Source organism: Dasypus novemcinctus, chromosome 11, assembly GCF_030445035.2.
Source record: "Dasypus novemcinctus isolate mDasNov1 chromosome 11, mDasNov1.1.hap2, whole genome shotgun sequence".
Classification (NCBI taxonomy): Eukaryota; Metazoa; Chordata; class Mammalia; order Cingulata; family Dasypodidae; genus Dasypus; species Dasypus novemcinctus.
Genome location: NC_080683.1, coordinates 22232011 through 22251100, shown reverse-complemented (window position 1 = coordinate 22251100; position 19090 = coordinate 22232011). Strand labels below are relative to the sequence as shown.

General features: G+C 38.9%; 1 protein-coding gene and 1 long non-coding RNA gene across 7 annotated transcripts in view; one reads left to right on the top strand and one right to left on the bottom strand.

The window, feature by feature from the left end:
• LOC131280391 (uncharacterized) overlaps nt 1-18455 on the bottom strand; it is a 32017-nt gene extending 13562 nt beyond the window's left edge. The window contains exons 1-4 of one of the 4 annotated variants that reach the window (XR_011650061.1): nt 17611-18455; nt 16608-16713; nt 4220-4304; nt 2492-2578 (exon numbers count right to left, since the gene is read on the bottom strand). This is a non-coding gene — a long non-coding RNA (uncharacterized lncRNA). Of the gene's footprint in view, nt 1-2491; nt 2579-4219; nt 4305-8766; nt 10043-14144; nt 14548-16607; nt 16714-17610 lie in introns of those variants that run through there. The other 3 variants (XR_009187924.2, XR_009187923.2, XR_009187925.2) reach the window with 3 other exon arrangements.
• RHAG (Rh associated glycoprotein) overlaps nt 1-19090 on the top strand; it is a 56436-nt gene that overhangs the window by 23457 nt on the left and 13889 nt on the right. For all 3 annotated transcript variants that reach the window (XM_071218505.1, XM_071218506.1, XM_004471188.4), the window contains 4 exons: nt 9086-9269; nt 14516-14666; nt 15963-16107; nt 16368-16534. In XM_071218505.1, coding sequence (XP_071074606.1) covers nt 9086-9269; nt 14516-14666; nt 15963-16107; nt 16368-16534 — 647 coding nt within the window. The remainder of the gene's footprint in view (nt 1-9085; nt 9270-14515; nt 14667-15962; nt 16108-16367; nt 16535-19090) is intronic.

Below are 19090 nucleotides of genomic sequence, written 5' to 3'. Positions count from 1 at the left end.
AGTCCATCTTCATTCGTTTAAAATGTCCATAAACCAGTCTATCACAATTAGAAATTCTCCCTCCTGTAAAGCAGCTCTCAAGAACTAAAACTCAGAACAGTAGTATCTTCCAGTTCAGGTACATGATTCCTGGTTAAAATATTTTGTAAAATAACCTTAGAAACTATTATAGTTATATATACTATATATATATAACATATTTATTTTATAGATATTTTGTTTTCCTACATTTCAAAGAATTGATTTACACAAAACTTAAAAACAGAAAGTCATGGAGAGCAGATTATTAATAGTCACTATAAAGAAATATACTGAAGTCAAATCAACAGACACCTTTGGCTATTTACCTAGTGCCATGCACCATGCCACGTGCAGGGAATCAAGCATAGAGAAAACTTGCTTCCTGTCTATGGAACTTACAGTACATTACAACAGTTCTCAGTTGCAATGTGATGAAAGTTATGAGTTTTTCACGAAATAAGTATATTAGTCAGCCAAAGGAATGCTGACACAAAGTACAGAAATCTGTTGGCTTTTATAAAGGGTATTTATTTGGGGTAGAGGCTTACAGTCACAAAGCCATAAATGTAAGTTACTTCCCTCACCAAAATCTGTTGCCACATGTTGGAGCAAGATGGCTGCCAGTCTCTGTGAGGGTTCAGCCTTCCTCTTCCTCTAAAGGTTCTGGGGTCCCTGCTTCTTCCATTTTCAACTGGGATAAATATCTTCTCTCTCCAGGGGCTGGTTTCTCTCCAGGATCAGCTGCTTTGCTCTCTTAGAAGACCAGCTGTAAACTATTAGGCAAATGGCTCATCTCTCTTCCTGGGGCCTCTGCTGTGTCTAATGGAGCCTTTTCTCTTTCCTCACATATCTGCTTCTCTATGTGTTTACTTCCCAGGACTCTAGCATCAAAAAGTCCACTCTCTCCTCTGTCATGTGCTTTTCTCTGTGAGTCCCTGCCTACCAAGGGACTCAATCAAAGCCCCAGTCAAAGCAATAAACGTAAGTTAATCAAGTAAAAATTAAACCTCTGAAATTAATACAATCTAATATACCTAGAGGAATGGACCAGTTTGCAAACATAATCGAATATCTATTTTCAGAATTCATAAACAATATCAAACTGCTACAATAAGTAGTCCATTAATTTATTTTTAAGTAAATTAAAACTGATACAAGTTTATTCCTACAATATCATCCCTCTTACTTATCTATATATTGATATGCTTTTCTGAATAGTAGAGAAAGGAATGGTGCTACACAACCATGGAAATATATGACACAACTGGATGCCATGTTTCATGTCACAAATGACTCCAGAGATAAGTTGAGAAACCATGTCTACTCTATGACTTTAGGTTTCCATGGCACCTAGTGCAAAGTACTGATCACTCTATTGAGGCAAATAATCTCATAAGGGCTGAATGCTTGACCATGACTGCCAGCTAATACTTGCTAACATGTAAACTGACTAAAAAACACCAGAGCTTAAAGAGAAAGCCCTTTGAAGACTCTGAACCTAGTATTAGAGATTCTACAAATATCTCAGACATTAAAGTCAATAAATTTTTACATTCAAATGTATTATCTTATCTTACACTATGCATGGCTCTTTACTCATTTGTGATTTTGTAGTATTTGAAAAATATTAGTTCACTGAGTTGTACAGATCTTCTATATGTTGACACATTTCATCATACATTATTAAAATATCACATCTGACCAGAAAATCTTGTGAAGCATTGGGAAGCTACTAAGCTAGGGTGGCAGATGTAAATTTTCCAAAATTCTAATCTTTGCTTAAAAACTCAAATTTTATCACTGGCAACAACTGAAATAAATATTTTCATTGAAATAATAGGCACACTTCATTTCTGAGAAAATGTCTGCCAAGAACTCAAGTCTGAAAAATTACAGTTTACCTGTTAGTTATTCTTGCAAGTAAAAATGGAGTTCCATGAAAAAAGCTGCTCATACAGTTCACAACTCAATCATACTGTGCTTTTTCTTGAGATAAGTATAACACTTCAGAAGCAGTGATGGTGCTTTAAATATAACAGAGGTTACTATTACTGAATGCTTAATATGTCCCAGGTACTGTACTAACCTTGCATTTATTAATTATTCCTCAAAACAACCTTTAGTATAGATGTTAAGAAGAAACACTTATGATGAAGTTGAGATTTAGAGCAATTAATCAGTTTGCCCAAAGCCAGTAAGTGAAAGAGCCTGGTAGAATTTTAACTGCAATACCAAAACTGAACTTTAAATAGGGTGGCTATTTGAAAGTGACTAAAAATTATGGCATATAGTAAGATTGAACCTGAATATGATTATCTTCTTAATACATTCCAATAATAAAACATAGAATCTTACTAGGTATTATGCATTCACCAGGGTGTTACATGTTTATTTAGTAAGTATTTATTTAGCATGTTCTCTGTCCCAGGTACTAGACACATTAGGAGAGCAATGAACCAAAGTTCCTGACCTCATGGAAACTTAGGAGGCAGCATTATTCCCATCTTAAACACGAGGAAGTCCAGCAGGATTTGTTTGTTACCCAAGAGCACACAGCCTGTAAATAAATGAAATACGAATTACTGTCAGAACCCAAGCAGTGTTCTTAATCAGTATGGGGCTTCCCTAAAATGTGAAAGGCACAAACTCAACTCAGCCAGGGAGACGGGAACTGTAAGAATACTGAAAGATTCTAACACCTTGAGACATCTCCATTTTATATTTTACAGTATCCCCATTTGTTTTATGTTTAGCAATTTTCCAGAAAACACGTGAAATAAAAACAGAGTTACTATGGTCTTATGGAGTGGCCATGGGAAACAAGGAAAAACTGGGAATCTGGAATTCTCCCATTTCTATCTTGGTTAAAATCCAAATCTGAAATTTGCTGTGCTACTGGCAGAATTTATTGTGTATAAAGCCAGCGTTTTCTCGTTTTGCCCAGAAATCTTAAAGAAAAATAAGTTCTATAGCACACTGAATCTTTAAAGGCATCGTTTGACTTAGACCAGATTTCACTATTAACACTATGAACCAGATAATTCTTAGTTGTGGGGAGCTGTCTTGAGAGCTGTGGGTTTCTAGCAATATCCCTGACCTCTACCCATTAACAATAGCCAACACTTCACCCCACCTGCCACGTGGTGATGATAAAAATACCTCCAAGAATAATCTAGGGTCTATAGAACAGAGAAATTTCAGTGATGAATGAGGTTTTGGGTTAATGGTAAAAATATAAGAATGCTCTTCTTTTGAAAAATGCTAAGACTATGGTGATACACAGGAAAATTACAACTAATATAACTTATAAACAATTGTTAACAGTAAGATTGTAATATTTTGCAGCAGTGGCAAGAAGGTATTTATTTAATACTAAAGGACAACAGTAGAGGAGTATAAGGGTTACAAGTTTTTTCCTTTTGAACTAATGAAAATGTTCTAAAATTGACTGAGGTGATGACAGCACAACTCTGTGATAAAAATGAGAGCCACAAAGTGTACACATTGAATGGATTGTACAAAGCAAGGGACTTTATAACACAAGGAGGCAGTGGGGGAAGAAGTACTGTGGTTAACAGGACAAATATGGGTTTTTTTCTCTTAAACAATAACAAAAATATAATACTAATATAGAGAGTTAATAATTGTGTAGGCTGTGGGGAAAATATACCAAAAGTAAGAAATGGGCTATAGTTAATAGTAACAATTTAGTGACACACTTTCATAGTTTTTAACAAATGTTTCCCAACAATGCAAGGTTTTGGTGATGGTTAATGTATGGGGGCCTTGTATGATGATATGCATGCTTGTTTTGTAAGTTAACAAATTTTACTATACTATTTGTTGTTTATGTGTGTTCACGTATGAATAACATACTTCAATAAAATTTTATTTTAAAAAAATGTCTCCAAGACTGCAAAATGTCCACTGGGGGCTAAAATTACCCCCTGTTAAAATCTCTCACTTAAAATTAAAGGCTTGGTAAGGCTTAAATCTGCCTGAAGATTTCCCAAAAGCTCAAACCACTAACCAAATGCCTTTTTCCCTACAAAAAGGATACCTTAATCCTTTAAAAGCAGAGCCTTGCCCCACAAAATTAAGTCACGGCCCTCTCTCCTCATGCCTCCTCAAAAGTTCTTGGAGTAGAATGAAGAGGCTAATACATAATTCTAAATTTTAAAAGAAATGTTATTCATACCTTTTATACAGATTGTTCAGCTGTCAAGAGTTTTAACAACTTCCTGAAACCTTTTGCAACTTAATAAATGAAGTTCTTCCGCCGCCTTGTGGTGAAAAGCAATAGCGAGCATTAGATCAGAAGAAGAAAAAAAAAACCCACTGGAAAACGGTTAATACATGACATTCGTCCCGCCATATAAAATGCCTGGTTTTATCTCCAAGGGGAAGAGGGAAAGAACCGGAATAATTATTACTCCCTGTGTAAAACATTACAAAATTAGATAGCACAATTTTATAAAAACAAATGATTGCTTCACACTTTAAAATCATCAATTATAAGAGACAAGAGTACTCTAAGATAAACGTGTTAAATAAAGAGATCATACAACCCAATGATAAAAAGACAAGTAAACCCCCCCCCAAAAAAAATACAAGAAACCCAATTTAAAAAATGGGCCAAAGACTTGAATAGACATTTCTCCAAAGAGAAAACACAAATGGTGAAAAAGCACATGAAAAAATGTACATCATTATTAGCTATTAGGGAAATGTCGATCAAAACTACTCTGAGATATCATCTCACAGCTTATAGACTGGCCATTATTACAAAAAGAGAAAACTGTAAGTGCTGGAGAAGACGTGAACTGGGACCCTCCTCTATTGGTGGGAATGTAGAATGGTGCAACCTTTGTGGAAAACAGTTTGGCTGTTTCTCAAGAAACTAAATATGGAGAGAGGATGTGGCTTAAGTGGTTGAGCAACGCCCCTCCCATATGGGAGCTTCCTATTCGGTTCCTGGTACCACCTGAAAAAAAACAAGCAAAACAAATGAAAAAACAAACTCAGGGAAGCGATGTGGGTCAGTGGTTGAATGTCAGCTTCCTACATACGAAGTCCGAGGTTCAATTCCCTACCCCCCATACCTCAAAAAAGAAAAAAAAAGAAACTAAGTATAGAACTGCCCTATAATCCAGCAATCTGTTATTAGGAATATATTCAGAAGAATTGAAAGGATGTGAACTGACATTTGCACACCAATGTTCACAGCAGCATTTTTCACAAATTCTAAAATATGGAAACAACACTACTGTCCATCGACCAATAAGTGGTCAAACAAAATGTGGTTTATACATACAGTGGAATACTATTCAGAAGAAATGAAATTAAGATACATATGACAATATGGATGAAACTTGAGGACGATATGTTGAATCAAATAAGACAGACACTAGAGGACTAATATTGTATGGTCTCACTAATATGAACTAAAATGATGAGTAAACTCACAGAAGTAAACTCTAGAATATAGGGTACTAGGAAATTGAAAGTGGGTTGAAAACGGGAGCTGGTGCTTAAAGTATGTAGAATTTTTAATAAGGTTTATTGTAAATGTGTGGAAATGAACAGAATTGATGGTGATACATTACAAGGAGTATAACTAACATGCTGCTTTATAAAAGTGATAGTGGCTCAAAGCAGGTAGTCTGTCAGTGAAATATTTCAATTGAAAGGAAGATTGAGAATAACGAAGGAACTGTATAACAGTGATTTGGTGGTGGATGAAGATTATGGTTAATAGTATAAGCATGTTCTTCCTTTAAAATTGTTAAGTATATGGTGATACTTGAGAAAATTACAACTAATGTAACTAATGGATTGTAATTAACAGTAATATTGTAATATCTTACAAATGATGGCAAGGAAGATATTATATCAATTCTCAGAGACAGCAATCAGGAGGTATAAGGGAATATGAGATTCTTCCTTTTGGAGTAATGAAAATATTCTAAAATTGATTGAGGTGATGACATCACAACCCTGTGATGAATTTGGGAGCCACTGTGTACACACTCTGAATGCATTGTACAGGGCATGAGACTATATAACACAATCATTCCTGTGTTAGAAGATTGACTGTGGTTAGCAGAATATGAGAAAATTCTCTCATGAACTGCAGCAAGTATATAATACCAATACAGGGTGTCATTAACCAGGTAGGTTGGGAGAAAAATACACCAAATATAAGATATTGGTTATAATTAGAAGTAATGTTTCAAAGATGTTCTTTCATGGTTAGCTACAAATGTTTCACAACAATGCAGGGTGTTGTTGATGGAGTAATGTATGAAGCCCTGTATGATGATGTGCATGTTTGTTTCTAAGTTAACAACTTATACTGTACACTTATTGCTTATGGATGTTCATGCATGAATGATAAACTTCAATTTAAAAGTTATGAAATGGAAATAAGCAGTGATGTTTAAAAATTAGAAAGAATACAATAGAAATTGAAGGTTCAGTTTATTTCAGAGACAAAGAAAAAATCCCTTAAGCGAACAGACCAAAATAATAATAATAATAATAATATAACAATAATAGCAATAAACCTCAATATTTCTAAAAAAAAAAAAAGAATACCCTAAGATCTCTAAGATGAAAGAAAAGAACATTTAGAAAATAACTTTGTGTAATAAAAGAAAAAGTTAAATTAGTAAAACTGGGTTCTCTTTACTCTAGCTTTGTGACTTTATACAAAAATCTAACCTCTCTGAATCCTAGTGTCCTAGTCTTAAACAGAACAGAATAATATAAATAAAACAATTGGTACAACTAGAAGAGTCCTTGGACTCCATCTAACCCAAACCTTGCCTTAAAGAGGAGAAAACTGAGTCTCAGAAAAACTTAGTGAAATCACAGCTAATAAGCAAAAGTCTGGCCCTACAGGAAGCTCCCTAGCTGGAATTCAGCGTGGCTCTTCACGAGGTAAAGGAAAGCTTGTGTGCATCAGTCATGGGATGCAACCATCCTTGGGAAGGGGAGGGGCTTTAATCAAGACAAGGACAGTTCTCAAGAGGACTAAGAGCTCAGGACTATCATCTGACTGTCACCTGGCAGCACTCTTTTTGTTTTTTTTAAGACTTATTTATTTATTTCTCTCCCCTCCCCCCACCCCAGTTGTCTGTTCTCTGTGTCTATTTGCTGCGTGTTCTTCTTTGTCCACTTTCCTTGTTATCAGCTGCACGGGAATCTGTGTTTCTTTTTGTTGCATCATCTTGTTGTGTCAGCTCTCCGTGTGTGCGGCGCCATTCCTGGGCAGGCTGCACTTTCTTTCGCACTGGGCAGCTCTCCTTACGGGGTGCACTCCTTGCACGTGGGGCTCCCCTATGTGGGGGACACCACTGCATGGCACGGCACTCCTTGCGCACATCAGCACTGCACCTGGGCCAGCTGCACATGGGTCAAGGAGGCCCGGGGTTTGAACTGCGAACCTCCCATGTGGTAGATGGACGCCCTAACCACTGGGCCAAGTCCACTTCCCTGGCAGCACTCCTAACAGCTGAGGCAGATGGGAGGAATAAGTTTTTCAATCCTCAAGGGGAATCTGGGCAGTGCCTCACACATCCACTACAGTAGACAGGCCTAAGTGAGGTACCATAGCCTCCTACCCACAAACACACTGTCTCCTGAGGTTGATGGTAGAGCAGAGCAAAGAGAGGCAAAAAGGCAGTGACATGTCTCTGTCTGGGAGGCCAGGACTCTACCTTGTGTATCTTTGCAATCCTATAGGGCTCAATGAATGGAGACGTCTGTGGCGTCAGGCCTGAATTCAAATCTTGACTCCACTCTTTGGACAAATTAATTGGTCTGTCAGTTTCCTCTGGTGGTATTTTCTAGGTGTGGCCTCTCTTCTGTCTATTTCCACTGAAACCTCTGGCCACAGTGGTTAATGCTAATTCAGCACTTAAATGTTTTCTTTTCTCTCTCTTGTTTTGTAATTGTTCCAATTTTATCTCAATTTGCTCTGTGTATCTATTAGGTTGAACCAATGAGAGTGCCAATAGTCAACCATTTTCAACCTGTTAAAAATGATGATTTCATATGGCCCAAACAAATACATGTCTCACCAAGTAGACTAAGTTTCTTGAGGGTAGAACCTGTGTTTTTACAGGCTTGCACTTGATCATCCGTTTTATTTGCATAGTGCTTTATGCATACAAATCCTACAAAGGTTATCACCTACGGAGTAACCCTGTGAAATAAGGCTTTTTCAGCCTTGCAGATGAGAATACTGAAGCTAATAGAGAATAAGTGCTTTGTCCAAGATGGCACAATTATGTGACCTAAGCCCAGGTTTTCCAATACCAAATCAAGTATTCTTTCCTCAAGAAGAGAAAAACCTTCTTTATATTTGTTTGCTGCTTCATGGTTTACAAAGTGCTAACAAAGACTTTATTCCATTTGATTCAATTAATAACTCATACGCTTTCTAAGACTCATATTACTATCCTCATTTTAGAGCGGAGCCCTTGATTCATTCATTGGTTCATTCATCCATACAACATTTATTGCCTCATTTCCTATATGCAGGCCATCATATCAAATTCAGGGAAGCAAAAGATAAATATAAACTAATCCCTTCATCAGGAAATTTAAAATCTAATGCAAGAAATGAACACTACATCAATTAATTATTACAATGCGATGCACATATGCTAATACAGTGTGACTAAAACTACATGGAGGTTTATACAAAAAGATGTATGAAAGACAAGAGGAAACTTTTACCTTAACCTGATCCTCAGACTGTGCTTTGCAAAGATTTCCCCAGGAAAAAGTAATGAAAACCTCTTCTGGGAGAGGTTCAAATGCACACTGGTATATAGTACATAGTGTACCAGAAGAAGGCTCAAATACAGAATAACTTGCCCAGGTTGGTAAATAATCAAGCTGATACAAAAACCCAGTCTTGTGCCAGCCAGTTAATGTTTTCCTTTTGCAGCATTTTATACAAAGGTAATAGCATTTAATAAATGGGGTATACTATGATGCAATCCCTTCTTAGTGGTATTCTCCTGAAGATTTGTTTTCCTCTGCTCTTTTCCAGTATTCCAAGATGTGCATGTTATGATATTCATTGGGTTTGGCTTCCTTATGACCTTCCTGAAGAAATATGGCTTCAGTAGTGTGGGCATCAACCTATTTATTGCTGCTCTTGGCCTCCAATGGGGAACGATTGTTCAAGGGATCCTGCACAGCCATGGAAAGGAAATTCACATTGGAATTAAAAAGTGAGCATGCTTGGGGACAGGGTGTAGCTCAATGGTTAAGCACCTTACTCCCACATACTAGGTCCCAGGTTCAATCCTCCATTCCTCCTAAAAATAAATAAATAAATAAATAGCCATTCCTTATTTTCAGACTACTACATTTTCAACCAATTGTTTCTCTGCTTTACTCCCTGTCACTTTGGCTCTGAAATGGCTTCCAAACTGTCTCCATTAGGCAAGAGAAGACTGTTGAAATCCAAGGATCTCTATCATGGCCTGCTCCACTGAGCTCTACCACACAATTGTGAATATGACCTCTCTGGTTTACTAAAAGGGTACACGAATTTCCCTTTCATAAAATTATGCCTTCCTTCTCAGCTACTAGGAAAAAATTACCAAACTAGTTATTTGTCTAAAGTTGTTTTTGAAATGTAAACACAGATTCCTGTTGTTGTGCCACAACAAACCATCACTCTAGGAAACAACAGATCAACAAAAATATATTTTATTACAGACGTTATTATTCTAGCAGGGGAAGATCTTGTTTCACTGATATAAAGGCAGCGGCGCCCAGAGGTTTGAGAAGAGGGAGAGGGAAGAATAGGTGTAACATGGAGGCACTTTGGGGACATTGGGATTGTCTGGCATGACATTGCAATGATGAATACAGGCCATTGTACATTTTATCATAACCTATAAGATTATGCAGGGCAGAGTGTAAACTATAATGTAAACTATAGTCCATAGTTAGTAGCAATGCTTCAGTATGCATTCATCGATTACAATAAATGTACCTCAACAACATACTATAAAGCTACGGTGGTGAAAACAGCATGGTATTGGCATAAGGAGAGACATATAGACCAATGGAATCGAATTGAAAGCTCTGATATAGAACCTCACATATACAACCACATAATATTCGATAAAGCCACCAAACCCTCTCAACTGGGAGAGAGTGGCCTATTCAACAAATGGTGTCTGGAGAACTGGATAGCCATATGTAGAAGAATGAAAGAGGATTACCATCTCACACCTTATACAAAGATCAACTCAAGATGGATCAAAGACCTAAATATAAAAGCCAAGACCATAAAAACCTTAGAAAGCAGTGTAGGGAAACATCTACAGGACCTTGTAATAGGTAATGGATTTATGAATATCTCACCAAAAGCACGAGCAGCAAAAGAACTAATAGATAAATGGGACTTCCTCAAAATTAAAGCCTTCTGCACCTCAAAGGAGTTTGTCAAGAAAGTAAAAAGGGAGCCCACACAGTGGGAGAAAATACTTGGCAATCAGATATCTGATAAGAAACTTATAACTTGCATATATAAAGAACTCCTACATCTTGAAAATAAAAAGATAAACAATCCATTTAAAAAATGGGAAAAAGACTTAAACAGACACTTCTCTGAAGAAGAAATACAAATGGCAAGAAAGCACATGAAAAAATGTTCCAAATCTCTAGCTATCAGGGAAATGCAAATCAAAACCACAATGAGATACCATCTTACACCCATAAGATTGGCAGCTATGAAAAAAACAGAAGAATACAAGTGCTGGAGAGGATGTGAAGGAAGGGGAACACTCATCCACTGCTGGTGGGAATGCAGAAGGATCCAACCATTCTGGAGAACAGTATGGCGGTTTCTCAAAAAACTAGCCATAGATTTGCCATATGACCCAGCAATACCACTGCTGGGAATATACCCAGCAGAACTGAAAACAAGAACACAAACCAATATATGTACACCAATGTTCATAGCAGCATTGTTCACTATTGCCAAAAGTTGGAATCAACCCAAATGCCCATCAACAGACGAGTGGATCAATAAAATGTGGTATATACACACAATGGAATACTACTCGGCTGTAAGAACAAACACACTACAAACACATGTGATAACATGGATGAATCTTGAGAACCTTATGTTGAGTGAAGCAACCCAGACATTGAAGGACAAATACTACATGACCTCAATGATATGAAATAAACAAGCTGCCCTAGACAGCAAGAGACTGAACGATAGGCTTGCAGGAAATCGGAGGGTGGAGGAAGGATATGAGCCGATGTCTGCAGGGGTGGAATTTAAGACGAGATGGTGGTAAGTATGAACACAAAGAAGAGATAAAAGGGGGGCAAGGGGTTGCCTTTGCTTGGGGCTTTGCGGGTTTGAGGGTGGCTGGGGAGGGACGGGTGGGTAACGTTGCCCAAAAGTGGGGGGAGGGAGGGGTAGCATACGAACCAGGAGAGGGTCAGGTGTTGGTGGAGAGTAAAATGCCGAGAAAATCATATCAAAATATAATAAAGAGGGTTACCTGTTTAGAATGCTCGGAGGGGAGGGTCTGATGCAGGACGGGCTCCTGGGGAATGTCTAAATGCTCATTCTGCCAGAGTGGGTGACACCATGGGGTAGAAACCCAAGTAGTGAGAGTGGGGGTGGACCCACATCCTGGGGAGGACTAATGCCATCCAATAGAGGGAACTGTATCCCTCGAGAGAAAGGGTGGCTCCCAGGGCATTGGGGCAGTTGAGCAAGTTAGGCCCTGAACAATATTCCATCTATCTCTGGAAGTGGCTCCTCAGGAAACGGAGGTTGGCTATAACTGAGGGCACCAAGGTGGAAGGGAAAATGGACGTTAAATGTGTGGAACCAAAGTAAATGGGGGGTAAGAGAGGAGTTTCTTGAGAGTACACAAGGATGGATATAAAACATGTAATATTACACCATAACATATAGGAGATGACAGACTGATAATGTAAATCATAATGTAAAACATAGGATAACTAAAAATGTAAAGAACTGTGTATCCTAAAGTATGCACCATAATGTAAACACAGATGTCACCTTGTTAGAAAGCTAATGTCTCAGACTCTGTACATCACTTTAAGTAAATATGATATGAATAGGGCGTAAGAGTATCACTGTGGAAGGGAAAAGGTTTTCTGGTGGATGTGTGGGAGTGCTGTATATTATATATATACATTGCTGTGGTCTAGGACTCCTGTGAAGAAAAGCTGAATAATTAGGGGGGGGGGGGGGGGGGAAAAAAAAAAAGAAAAAAATAGGATGTGGAATTTTTTCAAGTCAACATTCTTTATCTAAGTTCTTTATCTAACTTTATCCAAGTTCTTTATCTATCCTTTAAACTCATCGCTATATGCCATTCCCTAGTAAGGGACCATGACATTATATTGGGCTTCAAATTTCGGGGAGTTCTGGATCACAGAGTGTTTCAACAATGGCAATGGAGGGATACTGGTATGGGATACCAATGACAGATGATATATGACTGACAGGGAGCTGTACAGAACATATGTCCAGGGTGCATGGTAATGTTTGGATATACTCATAGTGGCAACAATTAAAAACCACAGTAGGGGGGGGTACTGGGTTCCCGGCCAGTGGTGCTCTGTCGTGGTCCCTAGGGGAGCAGCGACAGTCTCCCAGGTACAGTGGTGGGGACCGGGAGGGAGTGAGGGTTCAACAGTGAGCCCCTGATACTAATGACTATGCTTGTGAGCTGATAAACCCAAAATAATAACAAGGCCTAGAGCAACTTTGTGCCTGGGAATTTCCTTCTGTCAGCCTTCATGTTACTCAAATGTGGCCAGTCTCGAAGCCAAACTCAGCATGTAAATGCAATGCCTTCCCCCCAGCGTGGGACATGACACCCGGGGATGAGCCTCCCTGGCAACGAGGGACCACTATCAACTACCAACTGATGATGCAACTGGAAAATGACCTTATACGGAAGGTTCAATGCGGATCAGCAGAATATCCATGTCTACATAAAATACCATGACTTTAAAATGCTGTTTGACCTAAAGTAAGGGGGAAATGGAAAGGAGAAATGAGTTTATATGGCTACGAGTTTCTAAAAAAGAGTCTGGAGGCTGGCAGAAGGTTTGCCCTCATGCACAACTGAGCAGAGTCAGAGAGACAGATAAAGCAGATACAACCCCCAGATATTGGTTCCTTTGAGGGCTAAAGAGACCCATGGGAGTTATGGTCACGGCCGATGGGGTTAACTACCAGGGCAGATGGCCCCTCTTTGGAAATGGTGTTTATGTGTGATGAATCTGGACTCAGATGGGATCTCCCTTCATAAGACTTTCATGCTAATGTGCTGGAGGTGCAGTTAATGTTGGGGTTTAAGATATATTTAGGGGATTTGAATCTCTGGACTGACAATGTGATAGCCAGATCCTGAGCCTCAACAGACTCCAGCACCTACAATCTGATTTATTGGACTTACCACACTCAGCTAAGATGGAGGTGAAGAAGGACAACCACCACACCATGGAGCCTAGAGTGATTACAACTGAAAATGGGAGGATTGCATCCAGCATCCAGGTGGAATCTGAGCCTCCTCTTGACATAAAGGTGCAATGGACACAACCAATCCAGTGTCCACATAGAAGAGGTGGCATTGGATTGGGAAAAGTGGACATAATGGACAAAGGGTATGGGGAAAGGCAGGAAGAGATGAGAGGTGGAGGCATCTTCGGGACATGGAGCTGCCCTGGATGGTGCTTCAGAGGTAATCACCGGACATTGTAAATCCTCACAGGGCCTACATGATGGAATAGAGGAGAGTATGGGCCATGATGTGAACCAATGTATATGAGGTGCAGAGGTGCCCAAAGATGTACTTACCAAATCCAATGGATGTGTCATGATGATGGGAACGAGTGTTGTTGGGGGGGGGAAAGGGGGGGTGGGGGGGTGGGGTTGAATGGGACCTCACATATATATTTTTAATGTAATATTATTACAAAGTCAATAAAAAATAAAAAAATTTAAAAAAATAAAAATAAAAAAAATAAATAAAAAAAATAAAAAATAAAAAAAAAAAATAAAATAAAAAAAAAAAATAAAATAAATGTACCTCACTAATGAAAGATGTTAATATGGGAAAGTGTGAGAGGGGGAGGAAGTGGGACATATTGGGAATCCCTATATTTTTTATGTAACATTTATGTAATCTAAAGCTTCTTTAAAAACAAAAATTAAAAAAATTAATGGACAGGTAAGTTTAAATAAAGAATATGTTTAGAGTAACTAAGGCATTTATGGTGAGAGGAAGAGAAGAGGAGCAGGGAAATGGGAAGGGATGAAAATATGCCTGGGCAAAGCCTATAGGAGCTAATGGGAAAGGTGTCTTGCACCGTGGTTAATATGATGTGATTGTCCATTATAGCTCACAGCTTTATTTCAGATGCATATTATTCTTCATTTTATTCTTTCTTTTTCCCTCAGCATGATAAATGCAGACTTCAGCACAGCCACAGTTTTGATTTCTTTTGGCGCTGTCTTGGGAAAAACGAGTCCAATCCAAATGCTAATCATGACAATTATAGAGATTGCTGTCTTCTCTGGCAATGAATACCTTGTTGGTGAGATATTTCAGGTAAGGGTTAGCAGATTTACACTTACCTAGGTGTGGACATCAGTTTAGTCCTATAACGCATAGTGAATGCCAAAGCCCTATCTGATGCCCAGGCTGAAAGCTTGGTGAAAGTGATTCCATAACAAATAATAATACTGATCATCATTCATTGAGTGCCTAAGTGCCTATTATGAACTAGAACTTTACAAACATTTTATTTAATCTTCACAAAAACACTCTAATGGTAGGTATTATTATTGTTACAATTTACATACAATGACGTAGCTGATTAGGACAGACATTAGATGACTTGCCTGAGTCTGGATTCAAACCCAAATTTTTCTAACTCTGCAACTGTTTTCATTACATTGTATTGTCTTTCAGTGATAAATTCCTATTTACAAGTCAACTACTAGAGCCTTTTACAGGGCTCTTGTCAATACCCAGGTCAAATTTCTTCTCGCCCATGAAAATCACATTGCTTTTCCCAAGGATAATAAATAGAATACTTCCAGGGAATTTCCAGTAATTTGCTTATTCCTCTATTAAACATTTATCTAAACAACAAATACTTCTGACAATTTTCTACATGTCATGTGTTGGTGGTTCAATGATGAAAAAATAATTATGGTCCCTTACAATCTATTAGGGGAGACAGATATCAAAAAATCCTGACATGCACAAAATGAAGAAAACTAGGCCAAATCCTTGTTGTGACCAAAAGAATGACCTAAAATATATTTATTCAAATGAATCTTGGAACTCTGCTGTTTTTAGTGTTATTATATAGAAAGTGGGGAATTTCTGGCTTTTTGTAGTTTCAAGTCTTTAAGTTGCAATTAAGTGAGCTTTAAATAGGCAATGTCAAGTGAATGCAAATCACCTTTAGTAACAAATTCAATACATAATATTTTTCATTGAGAATCTCCCTAACCTGAAGAAGTAACCTAAAATGTACTGATTTCCAATAAAGACTAGCGCTTTACAAACATGGGCCTATATAAAACTCACCATACCACATTAGAGGGGAAATATTTCCCCATTTTATAGAGTCTGAGATTCAGAGTTTATTAACTTGTCCAAATTCACATCACAAGGAAGTACTAGTGATGGGATTGAAAGCCAATTCTGTGTGGGTTCCAAGCTTACATAGTTTCATTTTACTGCCCTGTTTTATCCCCCACCCCTTCCTCTTACACGTTCTCCATCTCCTTTTTTTTTTAAGTTTAAATCCAGTGAAACAGTTCTTTCATTGACTTTCCCCCAACAGTGAGACTTGGTTTCATCTCTATTTACATGAAGGTTTTGTCTCCCCAGGCCTCTGATATTGGGGCATCCATGACCATCCATGCTTTTGGGGCCTACTTTGGCTTAGCCGTAGCTCTTGTCTTATATCGATCGGGCTTGAGAAGGCATGAAAACCAAGAATCAGAGTACCACTCGGAATTGTTTGCAATGATTGGTGAGTGTGCATCAACTTGCCTGAGTCTTGTCTCTTTGGACAGTCACACAGGAAGGTTAACTCCATCCTGGGTTTCATGAATATGTTCCAGGAAGCACATCTTTGAATAGTACCTTGTTTATGCTCTATGATCCTCCTTTCCCCTAAATCCTAAATAATGAAGCTTAAAAGGACAGACCACTCAGTGCCCAAGGCAAACTGCCTTTCCCGACCTGTCTTCCATATTCAGAAGTAACCACCCTTTTTGTGATTTACTGCAGGGACTCTCTTCCTATGGATGTTTTGGCCCAGCTTTAATTCTGCCATTGCTGACGCTGGAGACAAACAGTACAGGGCCATTGTAAATACGTATTTCTCTCTTGCTGCCTGCGTGCTCACAGCCTTTGCAGTCTCCAGCTTTGTGGGGGAAAGAGGCAAGCTCGAGATGGTAAGTGCCAAATTAAATCCTGCGGAAATTTCACTTAGCAACACTGACAGTTACTCCGATGACTCAAACATACCTGCATTATTGCTGAGACACCAGGACAAACCAGTGTTAGCAGAATGCTCTGGGTTCTTGGTTTCTAGGTTCTTGGTGTCATCTCAAGAAAGAATTCAGGGATGTGCCTGTTTAATGAGCCAGTAACAGGGTTTATTGAAAAGAAAGAAAACGGAAAAGAGCACACTGGAGACATGGGTGTGGTCATGCCAGGGTGAGACGCAGCATGTGGAGCCCTGGGGTAGGTTTTTTTTAAGACCTTTCCTCTTCCACCTCCACGTGTAAAGGAGGGACCTCAGCTACCTGCTGTCCTGATTGGCCACCTTTCTACGTTTACCTATTAGCTTTCAGGGAACCAATAGAAAGGCTTTTCCGTTTGGCATTATCCAGGGCTTTTTGAACCTGGGAGTTTCAAATGGAACTCTTGACCAGGATCTTGAGGGCCTTTTGGCTGTAACAGAGCTTTGTTCTCAAGCAGCTGCCTCCCCTCAGGGGGTTTTCCTGGATCTCACGGCTATGTTCTGACCAGCAGAGTCCCAGGTGTTAAGCCACCTTCTCACTTACTATACTAACCTGCCTCAACAGCACCACATTGGTGAGCATTTTCAAAATAAGAAAACTGACCGATTCATTCATTAGTGCTCTAGCAAATTAAAAAGAATGTGCAAGGAATTTACAATTTAGTAGGGAATATAGTCATGAAAAAATCAAAGATTTGAGTATGCCCTTTGGAGCTAGAGCAAACTGCCCCCAAATTCTTAGAAAATCTTTAAGAAACAGTACCTTCCAAGAACAGAAAAAGAAGAGTGGATGGTACAAATCGATCTTATTTTTGCACTATAATTATTTCTCCCAAAATAATAACACCTAAATGAAAGGCGGAATCCTGGATAGGATTCTGGAAAGCTGAAGAATATTAGTGGTGTAACGCAGGAAGGTCAAGCCCAGGGAAACTGACGAATACTTTGATACTCCAAAGAAACCACACAGAAGGCCAGCAGCAGTCATGACATCTGTTTACTCACATGTCCGGATGACGGCTGGTCACGTAGCTATCATGCCATACACCAGGGAAACAGCTTATATAGGGCTAGACAACACAAAGTTGGGTTCTAGCTAATGCATAGAGCAGCCTGAGGGTACATGATTAACAGTGAGTGCGTACATACTCTGTGGGGAGGGGAATCCTGTGGGTTCCCAGAACAGTGAGGGGTAAAACATATGCAGGTTAATGATTACTACACCTAGGGTCCTGTGTGCACTGTAGTGGAAACTTCCAGGCTGGAGTGCTTGCCAATTCCACCCCACCCTTTCTACCAATCAACACAAATAACTAGTGGGAGGAGGCCGTGGGCATTTCATGTCCCAACAAATGGGAAACCTAGCAAAATTCAAGGCCTTTGGTTAATACAATTGTACCAATGCTAATTTCTTGTTTCTGTGGTTAAATAAGTTGTTAGCACTGGGGGGATTGGGGAGAAGGATATATGGAAACTCTCTATAGTATCTTGCATCCTTTATGTAAGTCTACATAAGTCAGTCTAGTTGAAAATTAGAAGTTTAAAAAACTCTCACAAGTTAGTGTTTTAAGTTTCTTGCCAGTGAGCTAGAAAACTGGCAGTGAAGGAGGAATAAATAATCCTTAGATCAACCACATCCCTTTTCTAATTGGGGAAGGAAAAGGATATTGTAATTTATTTTTTAAACATGGCTAAGAACTTGTGTTTTGATTCTCTATAAATTGTCTCATGAATTATTATAATAAAAAGCAGAATCAGACATGCACATCTCTGTGGTTCTTTTAAAGTGCTGAAACCCTCTCCTCCTCAGGCAGAAGAACCAGAATAAGGTTTTTTTTGTGTTTGAGAAATTCTGGTAAACCAAAGTTTTGTAAGTTATTACATCCATCCTCAAATGCACTCAGTACTGTGGCACCTGAAGAAGCTGCCTTCTTATATAATGCGTAGATTTCAAATGCTACACATTATATATTCCAATATTCAGATGCCCTATTTGACTACTTAAGGCCGACAAAATCCATAGGACTCTTTAGATCAGGAAAACCACATATGGTGTCCAAGAACAGCATAAATAGGCTAAACACTCTAGAATATTTGCATTCTAGGCTCCTACCCTAACACTGCAACTTCTCCCTCTAATTTCCTCGCATCCCTCCCACCACCGGTCCTATTAGCCTGGTTGATGCAGTGGCAAATTGCACATTATGGGTTGGCTAAAAGAATGGGAATTTATTCACTCACAGTTTTGGGGCTAGGAGAAGCCTAAACTTGAGGTATCAAGGCGATGCAGTCTCCTCAAAGTTTGTAACATTCTGGTGCTAGCTGCCATCCATCCTTGGGGTTTCTAAAGTTGTAATCCTGACTGGGGTTAAATGATGTCCTCTCCTTTCTCTTTGGAGTGCCCTCGACTTCTAGCCCTTCCTTCCCCAGCTTTATCTGTGTCTGAATTTCTTCTGCTTACAAAGGACTTCTGCAAGACAGATAA